General features: G+C 46.1%; 3 protein-coding genes across 3 annotated transcripts; 1 reads left to right on the top strand and 2 right to left on the bottom strand.

Moving 5' to 3' along the window:
- The first annotated feature begins 10,091 nt into the window (after positions 1–10,091).
- On the top strand, positions 10,092–11,486 carry LOC101766257. Its single transcript, XM_004951223.4, has 2 exons — positions 10,092–10,217; positions 10,303–11,486. Exon 2 carries the CDS (start codon positions 10,370–10,372, stop codon positions 10,826–10,828), a length of 459 nt encoding a protein of 152 aa, XP_004951280.1. The 5' UTR covers positions 10,092–10,217; positions 10,303–10,369; the 3' UTR covers positions 10,829–11,486.
- A 3,551-nt stretch (positions 11,487–15,037) lies between these two features.
- On the bottom strand, positions 15,038–17,466 carry LOC101765841 (high mobility group B protein 6). The gene is made up of 7 exons (XM_004951222.2): positions 16,966–17,466; positions 16,724–16,870; positions 16,231–16,626; positions 16,026–16,157; positions 15,829–15,933; positions 15,621–15,709; positions 15,038–15,538 (listed from the first exon to the last, which is right to left on the bottom strand). Exons 1-7 carry the CDS (start codon positions 17,365–17,367, stop codon positions 15,343–15,345), a joined length of 1,467 nt encoding a protein of 488 aa, XP_004951279.1. The 5' UTR covers positions 17,368–17,466; the 3' UTR covers positions 15,038–15,342.
- A 503-nt stretch (positions 17,467–17,969) lies between these two features.
- On the bottom strand, positions 17,970–23,371 carry LOC101765434. The gene is made up of 5 exons (XM_004951221.3): positions 22,535–23,371; positions 19,093–21,151; positions 18,909–18,969; positions 18,598–18,821; positions 17,970–18,273 (listed from the first exon to the last, which is right to left on the bottom strand). The coding sequence occupies exons 1-5, from the start codon at positions 22,713–22,715 to the stop codon at positions 18,219–18,221; spliced, it is 2,580 nt and encodes an 859-aa protein (XP_004951278.1). The 5' UTR covers positions 22,716–23,371; the 3' UTR covers positions 17,970–18,218.
- Between the last annotated feature and the right edge of the window lie 580 nt (positions 23,372–23,951).

Raw genomic sequence — 23,951 nt, 5'->3', positions numbered from 1 at the left:
TGATTGTGTGATTCTTGCCGTTACTTTAGCCGTTGCTTTGGTTGTTGTTGTTGTTCTAGCCTATGTTACGACTAGATTCAAAGCGTTCGATCTCCTTGTCTTCTTCGTCTGCCCAGGCTTGTATCATGGTCTTAAGAAACTTGATATCTTTCGGGCGTCTTCTGCCAAAGTCTTGGAACATCTGGCAGTCGTAGAGACTATTCTGGAAGCACTCTATGGCATCCTTCTCCGTGATGTTCATGACAGTAACCTTCTTGTCGAAGAAACAGCATAGATAAATACGCAGGGTTTCGCCTTGTTGTTGTTTGATTTGTGACAATTCGATCCTATTGCCAAGATGTTGCATCGCCTCCGCGAAGTTGTTTGTGAACGCCGCCTTCAGTTGACTCAACATGTCGATGGAGTTCCTTTCTAGAGACTTGAGCCAAGTGAGTGGCCCTGCCTCTCTGCAAATGGGGAAGCAAATGAATTTGGTATCATCGCTTCCTCCCACCGCTTGGCCCACTAGCGAGTAGCACCTCAGCCATTGGACTGGGTCCTGCTTGCCATCATACTTGTTGATACCTGGAAGTTTAAACTTGTCAGATAGTTCTGTCTTGCGTACTCATCTTGAAAAAGCGGGGAACCCGTCAGTGTCTTCTACCGAGTAGTCGACTTCTTGATCGCGTTCACGGCAACGTCCTTCGATGATGATGTGAACGTCGCGATTCTGGTTGAGCTGCTCACGAAGGTCGCAATGTTGCTCAGGCTCTTGGCAAGGCCCATGGTGGCTGCGGCCTCCCGAGGGTCCCGTCCGACTACCTTCTGCCCTGTGATGACTTGCCCTAGGTTGCACAATTCTAAGAACCTCAGTTTTAGCAGCTTCGAGGTGACTTGGATGTTTGCTGCTGCTGCCACAGTGGGAGGAGGTGCGTCGAACCGAGCTGATCGGATTCTCCCGATCGAGTAGATCGTATGCATGCTCCGCCAGTAGAGCCAGTTGCCTGGTGTACTTATCTTGTGCCATCGCTCGGGTGAGTAGATCGATGAACGCGATGGTGGCGAGAGGAGTGTTATGTTGACGTGTTGAAAATGCTTCAAATGCGTGATCCAAGTTCATGATGGGTAGGTCGTTTGCAAGGCGGCGGCGTCGATATGCTCGCTTTGCGTTTCTTGCTTGCCGGCGTATCCTTTGACTTTCCGTCTCTTCTCCTTGGACATTGGCAGAGAGTTCATCCGCCGACACATCATCTGGATGGTGCTCACATTGTGGATTTCTTTTTGGTTGCTCTTCGCCGTTGTTGGCTCCTTGAGAAGTGATTATGGTGAGTAGTTCCCATTCTGGGGAAAAACTATCCGAGCTTGACGTGATGATCTCTATAGGGCGATCTTCTTCATAGATAGGAAACAGAGGTGTTCCCTCCTGGTACGAAAGGTTGTCGAGGTACGTGACAAGGCATGACTCGTCGTCCTTGGTGAGAGAAGATGGTTTCATGCCGGGCAAGTATACGAATCTGCCTTGTGGAGTAGATGTGATTACCAGGCCCTGCTATGGACCTGATAAAGGAATCTCCTCGTCCAAATCCGAGTAGTAGTCGAGGTCCTCGATCGAATCCGAGTTGGATAGGGATCTAGACAGGGTGGTTTGGAAGACAGCACCCGTGTTTCAGAGTCCGAACGGGGATCGAGTTGTATCGTAGACCGATTCACATGATGGCTCAGACGCCAGCTCGTGGGAGCTAGTCCGACTGGTAGGAGACGTCGAGTTGTACTTGGACTCGTCCCTGGGACCTCGGAAGAGGTCAAAAATTTCATTGAATTTTTCAACGAAATCCTCCATAGCTTAGCGATGGAGGTTGATGTCATAGTACTTCTCCTCAGGACCGATGTGATGTGGCGGTGGAAGTTTCCAGCACCGTCTGTGATGCAGATCCAGGAGCCGAAGATGAACATCGCACCTTCTTCGAATGCGACGATAGGCTTGATGATGACTAGAGCCATCGAGTTCGCCAGTGGATCTTTAACAAGATCCCCTACCTGGAGCATCAGTTGTTGGTGTTTAGATCCGGCAACCTACCGAGGGGTACCCGAGGTAGTGTTTTGTGCGTGGGGCTCGCCGAAGACCAGGAACTCAAAGGTGAACTCGAACACACGATTTAGACAGGTTCGGGTTGCTTATGTCACGTAATACCCTACGTCCTGTGTGTTGGTTGGATTGTATTGATTGATGATTGTTTGGAGGGGTCCCTGCCTCACCTTATATTGCCAGGGGCAACATTATAGGTCGGTTGTTGTACAAGATTACTAGTCAGATTCGACCAGAGAGTTCAACTCTAATTGCTACGAGTACTTTTCTAATCCTCGATTAGTCCTTGTCCACCATGTACACCACACCATCTTGCACCATAGTCTCCATGTCTGACACATCTTGATTTACAGCCCCGTATGTAGACTGTCAAAGCCTCCCGGTGGGTCCATAAATGTATGGCTAACACAGTTCTTATCGGCATCTCGGTAGGCCCATAGATGCATGGCCGACACAGTTCTTATCGACATCTGGTTCCCTTGCCCGGCTACCTCGGTGCCTGTGCTGGTGAGATTTGGCTCGCTCCCGTGGGAGGGCCAAATCGGCTCACTCGGGTGGGCGAGCTTCTCATTGCCCGTGACGGCGAGGCAAGGCGAGCCAGCGAGAGAACCAAATGTGCCCAAAAAGACGGGTTGTCTCTCATGTATAATGTTCACCTTCTCACCATTCTTGCCAAGTCATATTTTTTTATAATTTACCGTCACCTAATTTACCTAACTAATTGTATTTTTTATAAATATGCATAAAGACTGAAGATTAAAAAAATCGTTATAGTAGTTGTGAGATCAAAAGTTGTACATCAAAAGTTCCTCAACTTGAGCAAAGCACGTTGGAATGGAGGGAGTGGAGTGTGGAGCTTCTGATAAGATGGCTGAATACATCTCAGGCTGTAGGCCCAAAAATATAAAGGAAGCCCCTCCCTCCCTGCCTGCGATTATGCATGCGTAGGTCCAAATTATAGGAGAAGCCCAAAATCGAACACGGACCATTAGCCTACTATTCACAGAAAAAGAACAATTTTTTTATTTTTATATTTTTACTTTAGTTTTTGCAAAAATATATATTCTAACAAAAAAATTTACAAATATATACCTATACCGCCGTTTGAAACAGCTATAGCCAAATGAAACGGCGGAAGGTACACTATAGCAAACTTACCGCCGGTTGAAATCATAACTAATTCATATGAATTCGGATAGAGATAAACTTTATATGAAAATTGTAGATCTCGATGAGATCTACAACTTTATAGTTCAAACTTTATTATTTAGTATTATCTTGGTGCTCAAATAAACGATACAAGTTTCGGACCTAAAATTCAAATTTTAGATCTAAAACTGGGCAACACACATTCAAAAATCATAACTAATTTATATGAACTTATCCGAGATAAGTTTTATATAAAAATTGTAGCTTTCGATAAGGTTTGCAATTTTGTAGTTCAAACTTTTTTCAATTGGTGCCATCTTTGTGCTCAAATAATCAATACAAGTTTCAGATCAGATCTGAAACTTTTATCATTATTTGAGCACCAAGATGGATCCAAATGAAAAATGTGAAACTACAAAGCTGTAAACCTCGTCTAGAGCTACAATTTTCATATAAATTTATCTACATCCAAGTTCATATGAATTAATTATGATGTTTTGAAAATGTGCTGCCCAGGGAAGGTATTTTGCTGGTTCAACTGGCGATAGGTTGCTACAGTGCACCTTCCACTGTTTCAAATGGTGGTATAGTGTAGATTTGTAATTTTTTTGTTAGGACATATATTTTTGCAAAATACTAAAATAAAAATAAAAAATACGAAAAGGAAAATGGCCCCCAATCATCTAGTTTTTCTTTATCAAGTTTGCTGGAAATCCAAACCATCCTCCGGAAGATTTTTTTCTCCCTCACCTTCCAGTGTTTGAGATTCATGCAAAACAACTCACACCGTTTGATCCCCACAACTCTAATGTAGGTGTTTTATACCCTGCAACCTACCGAGGGGTATCCCGAGGTAGTAGATTGGTTAATGGGGGATCGTCGGACCTGGAACTTGAAGGTAAAAGCGAGGACACAAGACACGGATTTATACAGGTTCGGGCTGCCAGAGTATCGTAATACCCTACGTCCTGTTTGGGGTGTTGTATATTGTGCCTTGTGCTTGGGTGTTGTATAGCCTGATTGTTGGCTATGATGATGGTTCTGAGCTTTTGAACTAGCTACCCCTACCCTCCTTTATATACTCAAGGGAAGGATTACTAGTCGATTACAAGGAGCAGTCCTAGTAGGATTACATAGTATGAATTCTAGTAGGATTAAAGGGGAATCCTACTAGGAGTCCGTCTTCTTCCTTCCTTGCGGGTACTGGGGATCTATCCCCGACACCTAACACACATCACCCTACCCCCTGCCTCCTCCACTCCCGCCGCTGCCCTTGCCTCCTCCACCCTCGCTGCCGACAGTCGCCCCCACCCCCCTACGGCCGGTGCCGCACGTGCCCCATGCGCCGCCCCTTGCAGCCTAGCCCCGCCGCCGGTGCTGTCCCCCCTAGAGCCCGGCCCTGACACTGGCGTGCCCCAACACGCCTCCCCCATGCGCCGTCGCCCCAGCGCTACCGTGCAGCCCGGCCCCGGCGCCGGAGAAGAAAGCTTCCAAAAATGTTGGGTGAACTTTTTGGGAAAAAAATGTTGGTTCGACTTTCTTTCAAAAATGTTGGTTCAACTTTTGTCGGAAAAATGTTGGTTCATCTTTTCCAGAAAAATGTTGATTCAACAATTCTCATCCAACATTTTCTTTCATCCCCACGCTGGTTTACCTAAGGGTCCAACAGAATGGAATAATTAGCTAGTTAGCGTCAGACAATAGTTGTAGCTAATGGGCTTAATTGGGCTTTATAGTTATAGCTCTTATACACCTTCCGGAATATAGATAGGGACCCCAGGTTTGCTCTTTTTCCCCTTATTTTCTCACATCTTTTTATTTTAACTTATTTTGCATCTTCTTTGTTTTCTAGTTGTTTTTGAGTCTGCATGATTGTGAACTTCAAGAAAATCTCAGGTAATTCATAGGTGCTTAACATGTCAGAGCATTTATTTTGCAAAAAAAAATGGGGAAGTTATGATGATGTGATTCCAATGATGCGAACATTGTACAGATTTTGATACCAGGATGTTTTACAACATATACTACATCTATGAAATTTGTAAAGTGAACAAGTTTGCCAATCAGGATTCCATCCATATATGGAAGTATAGGCAAAACTATGGAACGTGCAAAGCACTAAATACTTCTCTGCGATCTGTATTGTGCTGATTGTCAATTCCCCAAGTGGCGGTTTTATCTTCATAGTGTCATACATGTGTAGTTTTCTTTTCGTCATAGTGTCATACATTTGTTCCCCAAGTACAAATTGTTGTGGTACCCGGTCATTATGAGTCCTTCTCCCATGTTTTTCCTTAGGACCTGTTTGGCTGCATGGAAATGGGCTGAATTGGAATTCTTTTCCTGGGCCGACGTGTTTGGCTGCACATGGAATTGGAAATCGTCCCTCCAGTGATTTCCACGGGCCAATTTCCTTGCCTGCGACACATTCTGGAGCTAAAAATAAGAAATCGATTCCATCCGCAGCTATCTCCCCTCCCGACTCGCCTCCCCTCCCCGACGTCGTGCTGCCTCCTCTCCTGACTTGCCTCCATCACGACGACACATCCCCTCCTCCACCGCCCCCTCCTCCATCGTCCCCTCTTTCTCCTTCGCCGCCCCCTCCTCCACGAAGAAGGCGACATCTACCTCCTCCGCCGCCCCGTCCTCCTCCGGCGCCCCCATCTACCTCGCTGACCTCTAGGGTTCGTGCAACATCTTTTCTCCTCCCTGATTGCACTTCATTCCTACTATTTGTGTCTTGATCTGGTTGTTGCACTTCGTTCTTAGGGTTCTTGATCTGGTAATTTGTTGTGGATCTGGTTCTTAGCGTAATTTGTTGTAATCACTTGCTCCATTATTTGTAGCTCCAATTGGCGATGAGTATTCATTGCAATCTTATGCTTTCAGTAGGTAGATTATGTATAATAGGTAGCTGTAGTTAGTCTTCTCGAAGCAATCTACTGTTGCTTGTTAACATCTGATCAAAGTTAGAAAATCATGTTTAATAGGTTACGCTTGTTCAATAACATATTCATTATAAGGTATGATGTGCTACTGTGTGAATGTGTGATGATCAATAATAACTTGCGTGATGATTACACCTTGGCTTCTTCACATTCTGCAACTCTACAAGCAGTCAGAAAATTCAAAAAACAGTACCAGCTTCTATGTACTAGAAATAGAGGAACTTTGTCTATGAATTTGAATGCAGCACTAATTTTGCAGCCTATGAATTTGAATGTTGAACTAATTTTTGGAAGAGACAACATAATCGTTCTTGTTATGACAATATTGAGGGCACCATTTTTAGAACCATTTGAGGTTTTTCATGTGGCATACTATGTGATTGCATCACCATTTTTTAGTGTAACCCATCAATGCAGTGTCATAAGTCTATAACTACACGAAGTGATTCAGGATGTCAAGCCTGTTTATACACTGACAAACCTCTATAGGTGCCAGAAAAATGGACATGCTGAAAGCGTGAAACTACCAATTTCTGAACTACCTCTATAGGTTTTTCTGAACTTCTACTTCCAACTCCATTGTATAATCCTATGCGATAAAATAATATTTTCTGTTATTCTGATCACTTGCATATGTGCTTTAATTATGAACCTTTTTTATGATAAATTAAAACATTCCTTTTTGCATATGTGCTTTAGATGCTTGATAACAACATAGACTTGGTTAATACAAGCATGGAGCAAATGAGAGAGAAGCGTACGAAGAAGAGAAAAGGAGTGGCTATTTTATTTGTTTCTACTGTCATGCGCATGATTTTGTACTGGTATCAGCGTAAGAGACCTAGACATATCGTTGATCCGGATGAAGTGGCTGAGAGAGATGTAGCTACATGCAAACAAATGCTAAGAAATATGTACCAAGGATCAAATGTCTATTGCTATGATAGTTTGCGCCTAACTAAGAGATCATTTTATGACCTATGTGCCATCTTACATGAGAGATGTGGTATGTGTGATAACAAGAATGTGTCGGTAGAAGAAAAGGTAGCAATCTTTTTTCTTGTAGTGGGTCATGGCACTAAGATGAGGATGATTCGTAGCTCATATGGATGGTCACTTGAGCCAATCTGCCGTCACTTCAATGAGGTTCTAAGAGGTATTCTATCATTATGCCATGAATTTATCAAGCTTCCTGATCCATCAGTTGTACAACCTGAGGATTCCAAGTGGAAGTGGTTTGAAGATTGCCTTAGAGCATTAGATGGTACACACATTGATGTTTTTGTGCCTTTGGCTGATCAAGGGAGGTATAGGAATAGGAAGCAACAGATTACCACCAATATTTTTGGGGTTTGTGATCATCACATGAAATTTGTTTATGTCTTAGCGGGATGGGAAGGATCGGCTTCAGATTCACGTGTGCTATGTGATGCAATGTCTCGGGACGATGCATTTGTTATTCCAAGTGGAAAATACTATCTAGTAGATGTTGGATACACCAATGGACCAAGCTTTCTTGCTCCATATCGATCCACTCGCTACCACTTGAATGAGTGGGCTACTCAAGGGCATAACCCATCCACTGCCAAAGAACTATTCAATTTACGTCATTCAACTGCTAGAAATGTGATAGAGAGAACATTTGGGCTATTGAAGATGAGGTGGGCTATACTAAGAAGCAACTCATATTTTGACTTACAAAATTAGGTATTCCGTAGTTAGTAACCTAGCTTGAAATTCACCTCTGAATGACCCTAGCATGTAACTCATTTCTACTAAATTCATGCAGATTAGGATCATTAATGCTTGCTGCATATTGCACAACTTTGTAATTGATAGACAGAGAGGTATGGATGACTTACTTATACACCAAGTTGATCAAGTAATATCTGTTGAACCTCATGAAGTTCAAAGTGAAGTGGGTATGATTACCAATGTTCAATCATCAAATGAATGGAGCAATTTTAGGGATACCAAAGCTAACCAAATGTTTGCTGATTACCAAGCGAGATGTGGTCAATGTCTGATAAATTCTATCATCAATGCATGCTCAAATTTATGATATTTTGTGTTGCTCCTTAATATTTTACTAATAATCTTTGTGAACTTTTTTCCTGTAGGATATGGAGAAGGGCAAGAAGTCAGGCTCGGGCAGGGGTTACATTTCTTGGAATGACGACATGGACAAGGCTCCTCTTTGACACATTTATGGAGTACTATAACAAGGGTGACAGATGCCAAAATTGGTGGAAGTCTCGTGCCTATATAGCTGCTATCAAGAATATCCGAGAAAAGTGTAATGTGGATATCACAAAAGACAACATCATGGTGAGGAACAAGACCTTTGACAAACACTACACTATCATCAATGGTATGCTGGAATCAAGTGGATTTGGTTGAGATTGGAACAAAAATAAAATATCTGTTGACAGTGATTCTGTATGGGAAGAATATGTGGCGGTAAGTATCAATCGTATTTATTATTGTTATATGCAGTTGTAAGTTGTGTTCTCTCATACCACTATTCTCTCATGCAATTTTGTTATTTGCTTACATTGCATAGAATTGCACTTTTATGGATTCAGCTAAGTGCAGTGGCTTGTTATCTGGTTAAATCATGACAATCAAGTTTATTTATTGTTCAAGTATTGCATTTACACCTTATTCTTGATCACGTACTAGTTACCCTCCTGATGCCTAGATAACTAGCTGGTTATGTCGACTGAAAGTAGCTTATTGATACTAATAGCACATCTGCAGGATGGATATACATATGTTAACCACGTAGGAACAAAGTACCTAACTAACACAAAGAATAATGGTAGGAACTAGGAAGAATAATCGTATGCATGTAACAGCTGCATACATAGTGCCAGCGTTTTCTACATGTAAAAGAAATTGCTCTACACTTGTTTTCTAAAGAAATTACTCTACACTTGTTTTCTAACCAAGTACAACATTTGTTTTCTATAGAAAAATAAAGAAGCTACTGTGTATAGGCACAAGACTGTCTTGTACTGAGACTCAATTAGCTTGGTGTTTGGTAAAGACCATGCTACCGGTGAAGCGACAAAGACTGCAGCTGAGAGCTCAAAAGACATGAGTAAGGAAGATCTTAGTAACAAAGAGCCTACATCATCGGCAACTTCAGGAAGTTTAAAGAGACAACGGTCAGGTGACTCTTTTACCTCTATGATAACTGAAAAAATGGACAAGTTCGCTGAAGCACTCAAGGAGGAAGCCCCTAAAGGCCCAACATCAAAAGAAATTCTAAACACACTGAATGAGGTAGAAGGATTGGATGAAGACACTTTTTATTGGACCTATTTGATACACGCAAGTATAAGTTTTTGTTGGCGCTTCCGGAGAAGATGAGGAAGAGGTGGCTACTGAAACAACTCCATGTGTTAGAGAGAGAGTTATGTTGGTAGCATGTTGTTCCATTTGAATTTCTAATCAATCAAACAATATTTGGAATCTAATTCTAAGAATTAGTTTCTTTGTACACCCAAACAAGAAAATTAAAATAAATCTGATTCTATATAATTTAATTCCTATTGAATCCAAATTCCTAGAATGAGATTCAATTCCGCGAAACAAACAGCACCTTAAAAGAAAACAGAGTTCACCGAGCAAATGAGCAACAAGCCTGGCTTGAACAACGAACACGGATGTTGCCGCGGACAGCAAAAGGCACAGAGAGCATGCACGAGCAAACCGAGAGAAGGGGAGAACTAGAATCGCTATCGAAGTACTTATGAAGTTATGATCCGTCATGCATGGCGTCCACGAGCAACGAAAACGAAGGGCCTCATAATTTCCGATTATGTCACTGCATATGTAATCCATGGCGGCAGTCGGCCCAGCCGATGCTCTGCAAGTCTAAAGCTACGGCTCGATCAGATCATCTGGCTCCGGCCTTGGGCGCCATGCGATTAAGCTAACCCCGCGGCCATCAGACGCCTCCCGCTGCGGAGTCCGTGACAAGCGTGGCAGTACCCGGCCGTCCTCACTAACCTGTCGTCGTCGCCGGCCTCTCCACCACACACGGCGAGGTCGAGCAAGCCCTCCACTCTGTAAAGCTTCATCCCCCCTGCAGCTGCTCTGCCTTATCCTGATTATTGCAGCTAACACATACAGGAGTATAAAAACACGGCCTAAACAGAAGAGCGCCAAGTGAAAGCCAAAAGATTCACGAGCTCGATCGATGATCACAAATCCTGCTACGCTCCACCAGATCCGCCAAGCAACCACGCCAAGTCCCGCCGCCGGCAGGATGCCGTGGTTCCCGGCGGTGCCACCGGCGCTGGCGGCGGCCGACGGTGGCCGGATCAAGAAGCAGCGCGCGGGGCTCCCGAAGCTGCTGCACAAGCTCTTCATCAAGGTGCTCCGGCTCAGGCCGTCGTCGGCGGCGGAGGAGTTCTACGGATACCGGATGGGCGGCGGCGGCAGCGGCGAGGAGTACTGCTACTACTACAGCTACGGCGGCGCGGGGTCGTCGTGGGCCGGCGTGTTGTCCTCCATCCCGGAGGAGGACGACAGCTCCGAGGAGGGCACACCCGACGTCGCCCCCGGCCCCGCCGTGCTCCGCAAGGCCCAGTCCGAGCGCTTCGTCGTCGGCCCGCCCGACGCCGCCACCGTCGTCCACGTCGAGGTCCTCCTCTAGCGCCCACGCGCACAGGTCCTCCTCGTGTCGGGGTAAAGGGCGCCCCTATCAGGGCCCCCCGGCCGTTCGATCATGATCCAACGATGGGCTTTAGAGGGGCCAAGAGCGCTTGCCGTCGGCGAGACACACTCAGAACTACCGGCCTTAACGTCCCCAACCATCTCAAAGCTTATCGGACGGCTCCAAATCAAAGGCGCAGATAGTATCTCGGCGCCTAATGGCTAATGTACAGTGACAAAGAGGACCCAAATCTATAGTTCGTTGTGTATATTGCGAATCTCAAGTCGGTCTTGTTTTTCCGCCGCTTGTCGAAATTTGTTGTACACTGGAAACATGAATTTTCATAACCATAAGAAAGTTTGGGTTGCGAGGCCGCAGGAACACCTATCGACCAAAAAATTAAAGCAGAGAGAAAGATTACTTGCCATCATAGATTCAAGGTTGCCATTTTTGGGCAGTAGAAGTTGCTGTCTTGTAATTTGACATCACTACCGATGTGTGTGTTTAATGTTTATCCCGCATTCATTTCTGGGCAGTACAAGTTGCTGTCTCCTAGTTTGACAACACTAGTGGCCACTGTTATTGTACCCTTTCGGTTTTTTTCTTTGCGTGTGGTTGAGGGCAGAAACCAATTGATCCACCTCTGAATTTGCTTTTACTGGCAAAGCAGGCCTTCATGTGTGCAAGTTGTCACGGAAACTTTTCATTGACTTTCCTGTTCAATTGCTCAACAGTTAAAGTTCAAAGTTTATCACAGTGATCTTGTTCAACTGGGTGTAAAGCGTTCGTAATAATTTCGTTTCACAAGATGTATAGCGCGGCCGTCCAAATTACATGGATACAGATACATCCACGTGGCATGGCTTGTTCTCCTGTGGTTTCTCTACCGTTAGATTTACAAGGGCCAGGGCCAGCATCGGGTGGTCTGGAGTGTTCTGGACGGCGCGCTCTCTCCCCTGGCTCCGCGTGATGCGACGCTCGGCGTGCCTCCTCCTTGCGCTCATTGACTCCCAGCAGCGTGCGGTGAGGGACTCGACTCCTCCACGCCGCTCTACGCGCTGCTCCGTCAGCCTGCGTGGGACTTCGTTCGTACCGACGTTCGTCGGCCGCTGGCAGAAGCGGGAGTCTCAGAGGAGGAGCTTAAGGCGCGGCGGCGCGCGAAGGAGGCTCTGTGCAAGGCGGCCGGCCGCAGCGCAGGAGCTTCTTCAACCGCGTGCCGCGCGAATCCGACTCACGCAAGGCCGCGGCTCACGTTGTGGTGCGGCGCGAGGAGGCTGCGTCGAGCCAGAGCAGCTTATGGTGGCCTGTGGCTCACGCAAGCCCTGCCGATGATGGCCTCGGCCCCGAACAGGCAACGCTCAGCCTCGTATTATTGCCTACTCGGCTTCGCGCGGCTCGAATTGTCGATGGTGCCTCGGTGAGAGTGTACACAGCCAAGGGCCAGTGCGCGGTGAGGAACGGTAGGGCGGCAGCCAGGGTCGCGACTCGCGAGGCGCCTGGCGGCATGCGCGGCCAGGAGGGATGGGGCGCGCGCGTGGCGCTCGTCATCGGGAATAGAATTCAGCCCCTACTGGTGCTCGAGGCGCGGCTCGACGAGCTCTCCACGGCCGTGGCGCAACGTTCCGGCGTCTGGGTCTGAGCGGCTGCGCTCACGGGACGGGATTCAGCACGCGCTACCGTCAATCTGTTCGATGCAGCTACGATTTCCTCTGGCTGCGGTGTTTGCTTATGGAATGTAACAAAAAAAGATTTCACCTGCAAAGCTACAAGACATCGCAAGATGTAAGTGCATCTTAAATTTATTTGCCTAAAAGTTTTTATTTGCCGGTATATCCGCCTAAAAGTTTTGCAAGAATTAGATTGACAAGTAGTCGTCTGATGGATGGAAATCTCTGCTGAAGCAATAGAAAGAGGCATCAGGCATGTGTCTTGGTTACATACTTACATTGGCTTTCTTCATTGTACGCTAACCTCCAACTGTTTGTTGAAATGCCTCTTAGGAAATGCTTCTATGAGGATTGCATTACGTTGAGATCATTTAAAATTTGGAAATTTGAAATAGGACAAAATATTGGTTTGTAGGCTTTGATATATGCTACCGTTTGGCATAGCATCCGTCAGGTATATGTTTAGAGCAGTATGTTAGGGCAACAGTTTACAAAAAAAAATGCAGATTATTCACCACAATGAATAACTACGTAATTGGTTTATCTTTTTCTTGAGATGGAATGGATCTTTTATCAATTCAAAATGGAAGACAAAAAATGACACCACCTTGATTTGTTGATAACACTATGCAGATCCTGAGCTCCCAAGTTATTTAGAAAACATTGGGATATTGAGATAGTTGGTAGTTTTCAGTTCATAAAGCATACTTAAATTCGTATGTAGATTTCTGTGTTTTATTTAGATTCCAAAGGATGGGTTTTATTTTTGTATTTATATCTATTTATTCATTTGAATTCAGTGTCCTCCTTCTCAGGAGTGGGCCAATGAAAAATAGCTGAAACTATCCTTCTCTACAAAAGTTACATATCAGTAATTATCATTTCTCAAGCAAATGTACTTTGTTTATGACAGGTGATAACTTGCACATAAACAACCTTTTTGATCGAATGTTTCTCAGAGCTATTTCAATTTTCCTTTCCATAAAACAAATTCGTGACAAAAGACAATATAGATCTTCAAAAAAGAAGGCAATTTACATCTGTTGATTGTGCTTCCTTATGACATAAACTGTAACAAGAAGAATGAAATATGAATGTTAGTGATATCTCTACATTTAACAGAAAAATAAATAACCAGATTTGGTGAAACAGACAGCAAGATAACCTGATTTCCTGAAACGGACAGCCAAGCTAAGCTAGCATCTTTATCAAACCCAATGCAGAGTTGCCAATGGTTCCAAATATTGTAAATCTGATTACTGCTTCTCCACTTATGGACATTGTCAGCAAAGTAGCACTTCCTTGGACCCTAGTTGTTTCTAATTTAGGCATATTAACAAATACCTCCTCTGCTATTTATAACATGCCGACAGTGTTCTACACTTCTACTGTAGACATCAGTGTTGGCTGCGACCTACTGACAAAAAGCCTCCATGTGTACCAAGATAAAACGAGGAAAGAAATCCCTACTTTCTTTCTATTCACAAGGCCGGTTTCATGTCCAGTTTCAGACTCATCAGTCATCACAGTTGACCACTCCACTCATCACAGTTCCTGCTATTATACAAAAAAGAGAAAAAAGACCTTATTAATATGTTTGATAGGTTCTGCCACACTTGCAAAATGTATGATTTAGAAATCAGAGTTCTTCATATCGAGAATTACAAAGGTTTTAGTTTTAACTCTTTGTCACAATCTGAAACTTTTACTGTATTCTGAATTTTGATAAGCACGTAGAATTTAGCTACACAGGAATAAAGGATGAGCCATGTATTTCCTCCATTACTCTAATTGGCCTTAAAAACACATTTGATTAGAGATCCTGAAATCTTGGTTCAAATAGGTATGTTTATTATGTATGTCTGATCCTGGTTCCGTTATTTGCTTCTTTGGATGGTCCATTGCCGCTTCTTTGGATCGTCCATTGCCCCTGAATTTGTTTCTTTGCGTATCAGCCATCATGGTACAGCCTAGAAAGGACATAATTTCTCAATTAGACGATGATTTCAGTTTTGTACCGATTGCCTTTTGGCATGTAACAACACCATTTTTTGATTCACGACTTCATGATCTTGAACATGGTGGAAAATAGGGACTTAACTGCATATGCATTGTTTAGCTAAACAATACTGGGGAACTCTGGTTGATACACTGCTCTGTTTTACCATATATACTAACCATTATTACAAAACAGAAGGGCCAAAACGACCAAAATACACAGGCCTTTTGTTCAGATTCAACGGGGGAGATGAAGAGAGCTTTCATGAACAACAGAAATTGCTGAATTTTGGACCAAAATCATTGTATTTTTATTGCAATTCTCAGCTTTCACATAAAAAGATAATCTACCGCCAAACATTGATCACAAACACCCTTTCAAGCTTTTCAGTCATGCAAGTAAACTGTAATCTTCGTTACTTGGCCGTGATGACTTTGTAATTAAAAATTTCATGCCAAACAGAGTGTTTTTCGAACAGATAGAGTTGCTAAAAATATTGTTGATGTTAGAAATGAAATTCCGAGATGTACGAGCAGACAGGGGTATCAAATTCAACTCGGTAAATTCCAAGAATCAGAACTCCGAATCGAGTAATCGACTCTTGTGAAACTCACTGAAACTTCTTAACTTGTGGAAAACTGCCACAAAATTTAACCAAACCAATTTGTTCAAGAATGAAGCAAGCTACATCTAATACAACTACGCCAACTAAACTGATCCGAAGTTAACAATTCACACCAAGTCATCTATCACACCAGGATTCAGAGATGAGAATCCTTATTTGAAAATGTTCAACCCAATCCAACAGTTGAACTGCACCACAACGTGCACATGAATCTGTTATCCTGTCAAGCGGACGAGCTGTGAGCCTTGGTGTACTCCTCCATCTCCTTCTTGTATGCCGCCATGGCAGGTGCGGCCTTATCATTCCACGCCTGCCGCTCCTCACCGCTCAGCTCCTTCCACTTCACCGAGATAAGTGCATTCAGGGTCGAGTTGTTGATGCCCGGGCGCTCCTCGAGTAGCTGCTTCCTCGCTTCCTTGCTGAAAATTACAGAAATTCAGCACACCGCGAAATCATTTTACAGCATCTAATCATGTAGTGCAATGCGGCTATGTGTTCAACCTGAAGAGGAGGAAGGAAGAGGCAGGCTTCTTGGGCCTGCTGGGATCAACATTCTCCTGCTTCTTCTTCTGGCGCTTTTCTTTGGTTTTCTGTTCAAAATCCAGCGGTTATTAGATCGGAATAAACATGTCATTGTTCCATAAATCAAAATATTGTCCCAAATATTCTTCTGTGACATGCATCCAGAGGCAATGGAGCTTCAATGTACCTTGATGATGTTGTCTGCCTTCTCCTTTTTCTTAAGCAGCTGGAGAGCCTCTTGCTTCATGATTTTCTTCTGCTCCTCCTCTTCTTTCTCCAGGCTCGCAGCTTCCTGATACAGTCCACAAGCTCCACATTAGATACCTCTCGTTCAGCACAAGAAGAAAACATATTTGAACTACAGGCTGTTTACAGTTTGCACACCTCAATCTTCTTCTTCTTGTAAACCCCCATCTGCTTGTGGTACTCCTCCTTCTGCTTCTTCGCAACTTCCTCGTAGGGAGCCTTCTGGGCTTCTGTCATGTTCTTCCACTCCTCCCCAGTGATCTTGCCAATCTGCGCGACAAGAATTTCACATCAGAACAACCAAAACACTCAATCGACTAGAAAGTCTGAAACAATCAATCACCTCAGGAACGTTCTTCTTCTCAGCGACCAGTGCGGCGCGCCTCTCCTGCGTGTACACGAAGTAGGCCGACATGGGCTGCTTGGGCTTGGCGGGGTCCTTGACCTTCTTGCTGTTCTTCCTCTTCCCCTTCTTGCCGTCGCCCTCCTCGGCCTCCTGCCTGAACTTGAGGTACTGCTCCAGCAGCTCCTTGGCGGTCCACTGCATCTGCTGCTCCTCGAGCAGCTTCATGGCCTCAGCCTCGCGCTTCTCCTGGCCGACCACCTGGAGGTAGGCCTCCTTCTCCTGCCGGTACCGCTCCTCGTAGGGCTGCTTCTCCTCGGCGCCCAGCGCCTTCCACTTGGCGCCCAGCGTGTTGGTCACCTCCTTGAAGTCGGCCTCAGGGTTCTCCTTCTTGATCTGGAAACGCGATGGGCAAGGCAATTCGTCAAACACCTGGCGGGCAAGCAAAAAAACAGGGGAAGAATCGGGCGGATTTGCGGCAGTTAATCCTCACCTCGGTCCACTGGTCCTTCAACCAGAGCACGTACGCCGTGCAGGGCTTCTTCCTCTCCGGGACGGCCTTGCCCTTCCCCTTCTTCCTCTTGCCCTTGTCGCCTGCGTCCTGCTCCTTCTCAAGCAGCGACTTGACGAGAGGAAAGCTCTGTATGACAAATCAAATCAGATGAGTTAGACAAATCTGAATCAAAAGACGCCACGAAGAGATCTGAATCGAAGCAGTGGGATCTGAGAACGTACCACGGTGGGCTTGAACTCCTTGGCGCGCTGCACCTTCCTGAGCTCGGCCTGGAGGCGCTCCTGCTCCTTCTCCTTGGTCTCGATCTCCTCCTCCTTCTTCCGGATGACCTCGTCCCGCTCCCTCACCATCTCCTCCGCTTTCTCCTTCTCCAGCCGCAGCCGCTCCAGCATCCCCTGGAGCTCCGCCACGTCGTCCACTACGGAGGCCGCAGCCGCCGCGGCCTTGGCGGCCTTGCCGCTCCTGGCGGGCGCCCGCTTCGCCTTCGGCGCGGAGGAGGCCGAGAGGTCCCCGGCCTTGGCGGCCTTCCCGGCGGAGATGTTGGCGTCGTTGTCGAGCACGGCCACGAGCGCCTTGCGGCCCCGGCCGCCGCCCCTCTTGCTCCCTGCCGCGGCGGTCGCCATGGGTGGGGGATCTCGAGCCGGAGGAGAGGGCGAAGGGGGAAGGAGAGCCGGAGGAGACGGTGGTGCAGATGGCCTTGTCGGTGATCTGATATTCTGACTCCATTGGTTTGACTTGACTTTATAGGAGGGAGACGGGGGAAGGGGGTAACGGTCGGAAATTTTGAAATTTGAACGGGAGGTGACGTCATCGCGTGGGGGCGCATGCAACGGCTAACCCGGAGAGTCGCTGACGGGTGGGGCCCGGGAGCGGAGGGAAGCTGCCAGGAAGGCGCGTCGGCTGTGGATCTGTGATTGCTTTCCATTCCATGTTTGAATTTCCGACGTTGCGAGCTTGCGACATGTGTGAATGGGCCGTAGAAATAAGTACATTGGGCTTGATTGCACACATGGGCCTCATCGGCCGCGGCCTGGACGACTAACTGGGCTTGGTCCCGTGATCATTCAGCATTGGAAAAAGGTCCTTTTGACATCCCCTAACTATGATCCCTCAGCTGCCGGTTTTGCAAACGAGGGACGGAAGTCAGACTGCAGCGAGGAACGTCAAAAGTTCCTGCGCAGAGAGTCCACACACAGAGAGCTTAAAGGAGCAGCAAGCAGATTGATAGATACAGATAGCTGCACAATCCTGACTGAAACTTGCATTTGTAAAGCTTGAACAATCCACAGGCAACAACTAGCTCGAGCCAGCAAAATTACATCATCACACCATGACACACTCGATCAAAAGGCCTTCTACAGATGTAACGATTCAGTGCAGGGTTAGAAGGTGGGACATAACAATCTACTATAGCGCAAGACGCCGCCGCGGCGCACAAAAGCAGATCCTCCGGATTTTAAGCCCCTCTTCAGCCTCACTGAATGACCCTGGGGACTCGCATCCCGAACCCGCGCTTCATCTTCTCGACCCTGTTTTCCAGAACGAATGTTAGGTTAAAATGTTCAGGTTGTGTTTGACAAAATCTGGAACCAAGTACTCAAACCTCGCTGAGTATCATACTATCATGTCTATGAAATTTAGTTAAAACAGGTAGCAGTATCCAAGAATTCAAACACTAGTTTTTATTAAGCTACACTTGCTTTTTGTATCCTAGATGATCTAAGAAAGAAGTGCCTTTCTCAAAGAACCAAATTGGGTATGGTAACGGCAGATGCTTTTGTAAAAGAACATTGCTCGTGAGAAGGAAAACTCCTGAATAGGAGAACTGGAAGATTTTGAGCTGTTGTACTTACGTTGGTGCGAGTTTGCCAAGGCAATACAGCTCTTCACCAGATACTTCGTCAGATACTTTGCCAGAAATCTCAACTCTGTAGGATCTGTCAGGAGAATCTGGGAGCCCACGACCCACGAGTAAATCCAAGTCCTTCTGGTGAAGTTCTCGGCCGTTGATGAACACATCTGTATTTCCTCCAGCACAATTCTTGGGCATAGGATAGTTAAATTCCGGAATATATGGCTGCAACAAAGAGATCCAGTTAAAAGCTTTGGTCAAGCTATGACTGGGGTAACAAAAATGCGCCAACTCAAGTATAAACTTTCTTACAGGTATCATGCCAAGGCAGGACTGTCCCATAACACCCCAGAATCCAGCACGGTAGTCATACCTGTAGGGTATCAGAATGATTTTAAGTACCATTGCTGCAAAACTTTATATTATTCTTGAAAATAACTAAAATGTCAGTAAAGAAATCTAGAAGTCAATTGCCATATAGAAGGTGCAATCATACCAGTATTCGCCAGGATAAATTGGCCCAGCTATCTTCTCAGCCTTCCTGACAGCACGATCAGAGATGGGATAGCCATTAATGAAAACCTTTGCTCTGCCATTGCCCATGCCACCATTAATTTTAAAGCTCTTCTTTATCAGGCTGGAGAAAAAAGAATCACCCGATTTTGTGGCCCTCGGGTGGTCAACATATTGACCCCCATCACCTGGATCTTGACTGTACTCGGGATCATCGTACTCATCATCTGACAGGTCTAGCACGCTTGCTACAGGTACGTCTTTCACTGTGCTTGGCTTGAAACTTTCAGTTAACACACCCTTTTCGTGTTCAGATCGGGTACTTCTGCTTCCTTTGCCTGACCCGTCAACCACTCTCTCTGATGGAGAATATACAAAATGATCGCGAAGAGGTAAACTTGGAACACGGGTAGCCACTTCAGCATCAGGAGGAATGTCCCTAGAACCAGAGTTCTTCTGTGAATTTGATCTTGCTGGGCTTTCATCATCTTCAGAAATGCTGGCAGAAGATGATATGCTTCGCATTTTATCTGCTTCACTTGAATTTGAGGGTAGATCTTTTTCCTGAGAGCAATGGCTGCCTACAGAAAAACTATAAGACGGAAGCAGTCTCTCATCGGCAGTGTGTCCATTACTTCCTTGGCCATTGTTGGGGCAATTTTTACTCCCAGGCGATAAGTGTGAAACTGGTGTAGGTGCTGAAACATCCAGCCTGCTTCCATCAAGTCTGACCACAATTGCATGTGAGCATGATCCACAACGCAACTTATACTCATCTTTTCCCAGCGAGAGAGACTTCTTGGGAAGCTGCAACACTTCGTAGCAATTGTAGCATATGGTAAAAGGGGCACCATTGACAATTGGTTCACAAGTCTGTGCGGGCTTTTTACTCAGGGTGGCCCTCATGTGATTGCGTCGCATCAGACCATTCATACCTCTTGAATTGTAGTTCTGTGCACCAAACATCACTGGACCTTCTACAGGGTACAAGCTAGGATTGTTCATAAGGTATGGTGCCCTGCAATGGTTGAAACCAAGTGGAGCCCCATGAACAGGTAGGAATTCACGGTGGTAACAATGTAAGCAAGAGCAAGCAGGCTGATGGTAGAAGCCGTCATGGTGATAAGAGATCAGAGGGTCAGGATCATACTGTCCATGGAAATAATTATCAAAGTTTCTCCATGGATATGGACCAACAGGGTAGCTAGGAGCCCCTATGTGTGCGACAGGTTCCCCGTATCCATGAAGATCTTGCTGTGCAGTCATTGAAGGATAAGCAGGAGGTACACCAGGTGTGTGCCCATTCAAGGATGGTGAGCGCTGCGAGCCATTCCGTTGCAACTGAGGTGAACCATACCGCAGTCGACTCAGACGCTCATTAGGATTGTAAGAGCTTGCAGGATCCACCACTCTACTTGTCGAAGCACTCCCATTGGGTTTGTCAGCAATCTCACATGATCTCTGTACCTGGTCCCTCAGCTCATCAAGAATCCGCAAAAGCTCAGAACGGTCTTTCTCAAGGCCACTAACTCTGCTAGCACCATCTGAATTCCTACTGTCAGCAAGCTCACCATTGGCATGCCTAAATCCAGGTTTCATAGGATACTCGGATGGACCTTCTCCGGGGTAAGCATTAGGAGGAGGAATGCTGTTAACCACAGACCTTGGAGAGTTGTCTCTTGCCCTTGCTGGCTGCTTTGCTTCTCCTTTCTCCTCATGACGAATGCGCCGGTATTTTGCCTCCCGAACTTCCCTACTTACATCTCTAAGCGCAGATTCAAGCTTCAGGGCGCTGCTGGGTGCGCAAGTAGCTTGGCTATCATTGAAACTGAATCCAGATTGGCTGTGTACAGCTGCCATTCTGTTGGGTACAAATCTCTCTGGCCTAGCTTCAACTTTATTGGCGTCTGCTTCTCGGACAGCACAACTAGCTTCAGATGTAGCATCTCTGTTCTTTTCTGGTAAACTTTCGAGCACTTCGAGATACTTCACATGTTCACCATCAGACTTCTCTGAAGAAGTATCAGATGCTGAGTTCTTTGCTGCAAAATGGTTCAGGGGACAAATGTGATTTTTAATGCGGCTAAAAAACATAAGAAAAGAATATTAGCTAACCATGATGATAACAGAAGATTAATAAAGTTTTTTTTAAAAAAAAAATAGCTAGTTAAGATCCATGAAAATGCGCAAATTATGCCAACTCGTCGTGACTATATTTTGTCCAACAGCACAGCATCCTAGGGTCAAATTTGTGTTACAGCTAACAAGTAAGCATCACTAAACTAAAGGCAAATGGTACAGAGGGTAATCAAATAGACAACACAGAACTGCAAGTGAGCTAGCTTAAATAGTTGGGTCCAATTATTTTTCATATTTTAAAATGCATCGAGATACTTCATTACTTCAAACAAGAATTTGACCTTCCAGCAGCACTGGTGCAAGCCAGCCATTTTCTGTGTTGCAAGAAATATGAAGACAATCATAGTGAAGACTGAAATTCATCAGGCTGCAGCCTTCCCGATTTGGGAACCACAAAAGGCTAGTATGTTTTGGGTGGAAACATACAACCAACATGTTACGTAAGGTCAAGAAAGATTCCTTTCATTTAACATGCACTGAATTCAAAAACAAACTACCCTTCTTGTTCAACTCACCAAAAATTAACCAACAGCAACTTGAATCAAGGGGAATGTCCCACAAGATAAACCCATGTAATCTGAGCAGAAACAAGAAATTGCCCACGAGTTCCACGGATTTGTGCACTGAAACTCTTACGGCAGGATGTGACAAATAAGGCCTATCGCAAAATTACTGGAAAATGAAATACAAAGAACAGAACCTCATTCCGTGTACATTTGATCATGTCAAATCTGTAGGAAGTTTTTGTTCACAAAAATATGCAGGAAGTTTTTTTTTTCAAAAACAAAAAAAGATTCTGCAGGAAGTTGCGAATACAACAAGGAAGCCTGAAGGAAGAGCATTTCACAAAAAGACGGGAAGCAAAATAAAAGGGATAGCAGAACTGCCTGGAAGCTAAAGAAAACAAGAAAAAGAAAATGGAATCTTTTGGAACTCAGAAGCGGACGAAATGAGCTGGTCGTATCCGCGTCCCAGGAAGCCGTCCAACCCGCAGCAGCCGCAGCAGCAGTCCCCACGAACCCATTTCGAAAACTAATCATGAACGTGTTTGTCCGAAAATCGACGGGAGAAGAATGCCCTCGTTGCGGTTGATGATTTAACGATTGGTCGGGAAAGATGCGGACCCGTTTGTAAGCGAATGAACTCGGAAGGAATGGGTAAAGAACATGGGGGAAAAAAGAGCACAGCGATGCCCAACCCAATGCGAAGTGAACAGAGTGATTATTGCATTGCAGGGGTAAAAGAACTCAAAGGTAGGAGGAGATGGTGGGGAGTAGTAGTAGTACCTTGGAGCGTCGCGCCGCAGCCGCCGCAGACGTAGACAGAGTAGTTGGGCAGCTCCGGCAGGAGCTTGTCGCACTTGGGGCAGCGCACCACCCGTATCTGCTGCTGCTGCTGCTGCTGCGGTGGCGGCGGCGGCCGGTGCTCCGCCGCCGAGGCGGAGCTCTGCTCCTCCCCGCCGTCCATGCGCAATGCCGCCGCCGGCTCCTGCGCAGCACGGCGCGGCGCCCCTCCTCGGCTGCTTCCGCCTTCCCGGGAGGTGAGTCGGTCACGGCCGCAACCACCAGCGCCTCATTAAAGGGAAGGGTGGCACGCCACGCCGGGCAACGGCAACGGAAACCAACCACCGGGACCCGGGAGAGCGAGCGCGGACCAGCCGCGAAGGAGCAGGAGCTCGGAGGGAGCAGAGGAGCGATGCGGCAAGAACGCCCGTCAAGGCCGGGAAGGAAAAAAGGAAACCCGAGAGGTGAGGGAAATCGGTGCCGCGCGGAACAGGGACACCGAGGACGGGACGGCCAGGTGCGCGCGCAGGGGGAATGCAGAGGAAGGGGAGGGACGGCGGGGGAAGAAAAGAAGAGGCCGAGGACGAGGAGGAGGGTGGCGACCGTGACGAGGCGCCGCTTTTTCTCCTTTCCTTCTCTCTCCCGCGCGGGGACGGGGTGGGTCGGCCGGCTTTAGCAGTAGTAGCAGCTTGTCCGGCCAAATGCCCGGCTCAGGCGGTCACCGGTCAGCCAGCCCAGCAAAGGCCAAAGCTCCCTCCTTTCCTTTGGCTCGGCGCCTCGGGTCTCTCATACTTTCGCTGCCGCCTTTCGTCTCTCTCTTTTCTACCTGTTGTGTGGTTGCTGCGCGCTGAGGTGAGGTGAGGTGAGAGCCGCAGAGGAGGGAGAGGGGGTTGGGGGTTAAAGAGCGGGGGTACGGTGAAATGTTTGTTTTAAGGAAAGTGCAGTGGAGCTCTGCTCAACCGCACGGTACCTCACCTGTCGCTTTGCTCAGACACTGTACAGTACCTGCTGGCGTAGATTGTTGACGATACCAGCATCTTGCTGCTGGAAACAAACCTTACCTCCCGGCGTCACGGCGTCACCCAACCTGCACAGCAAAGTGGGATCTTGGACTCGGCCGTTTATTGTTCTTTGGGTTTTTTTTTTTACTGTTTATAAAGTTTGATCGTGATTCTTCACGTGTGCAAAGAAAGCAAATAAATACATAAGTCTATGATGTCTTTAAAAACAGTTTTGATAATGAATAAATCTACTAAAAAGTAAAAATGGTGATGGTCAAAAGAATTAGAAAAATAAATTTGTCAGAAAATCCAGATATTTAATTTTTTTTGAATTAGCAGCGATTTCTGTTGTATGACTATTACTGTTGGAGCAAAACATGCTACTCTCACTCGCAAAAAAAAAACACATTCTATTTTCA

The sequence above is a fragment of the Setaria italica genome, chromosome I, assembly GCF_000263155.2.
Source record: "Setaria italica strain Yugu1 chromosome I, Setaria_italica_v2.0, whole genome shotgun sequence".
Taxonomy (NCBI): Eukaryota; Viridiplantae; Streptophyta; class Magnoliopsida; order Poales; family Poaceae; genus Setaria; species Setaria italica.
The sequence above is the reverse complement of the archived record's forward strand: the minus strand, read 5'-3'. Positions and strand labels throughout refer to the sequence as shown.

Coding starts and splice junctions, on each gene's coding strand:
- LOC101766257 (XM_004951223.4), top strand. CDS start 10,370: ATGATCACAAATCCTGCTACGCTCCACCAGATCCGCCAAGCAACCACG.
- LOC101765434 (XM_004951221.3), bottom strand. CDS start 22,715: ATGGACGGCGGGGAGGAGCAGAGCTCCGCCTCGGCGGCGGAGCACCGG. Junction 18,970..19,092: donor ATTTATCCTGGCGAATACTG/GTATGATTGCAC, acceptor GATACCCTACAG/GTATGACTACCGTGCTGGAT. Junction 18,274..18,597: donor CTTGGCAAACTCGCACCAAC/GTAAGTACAACA, acceptor TCTGGAAAACAG/GGTCGAGAAGATGAAGCGCG.
- LOC101765841 (XM_004951222.2), bottom strand. CDS start 17,367: ATGGCGACCGCCGCGGCAGGGAGCAAGAGGGGCGGCGGCCGGGGCCGC. Junction 16,158..16,230: donor AGAAGAAGAACGTTCCTGAG/GTGATTGATTGT, acceptor CTTGTCGCGCAG/ATTGGCAAGATCACTGGGGA. Junction 15,710..15,828: donor AGGCAGACAACATCATCAAG/GTACATTGAAGC, acceptor GATTTTGAACAG/AAAACCAAAGAAAAGCGCCA.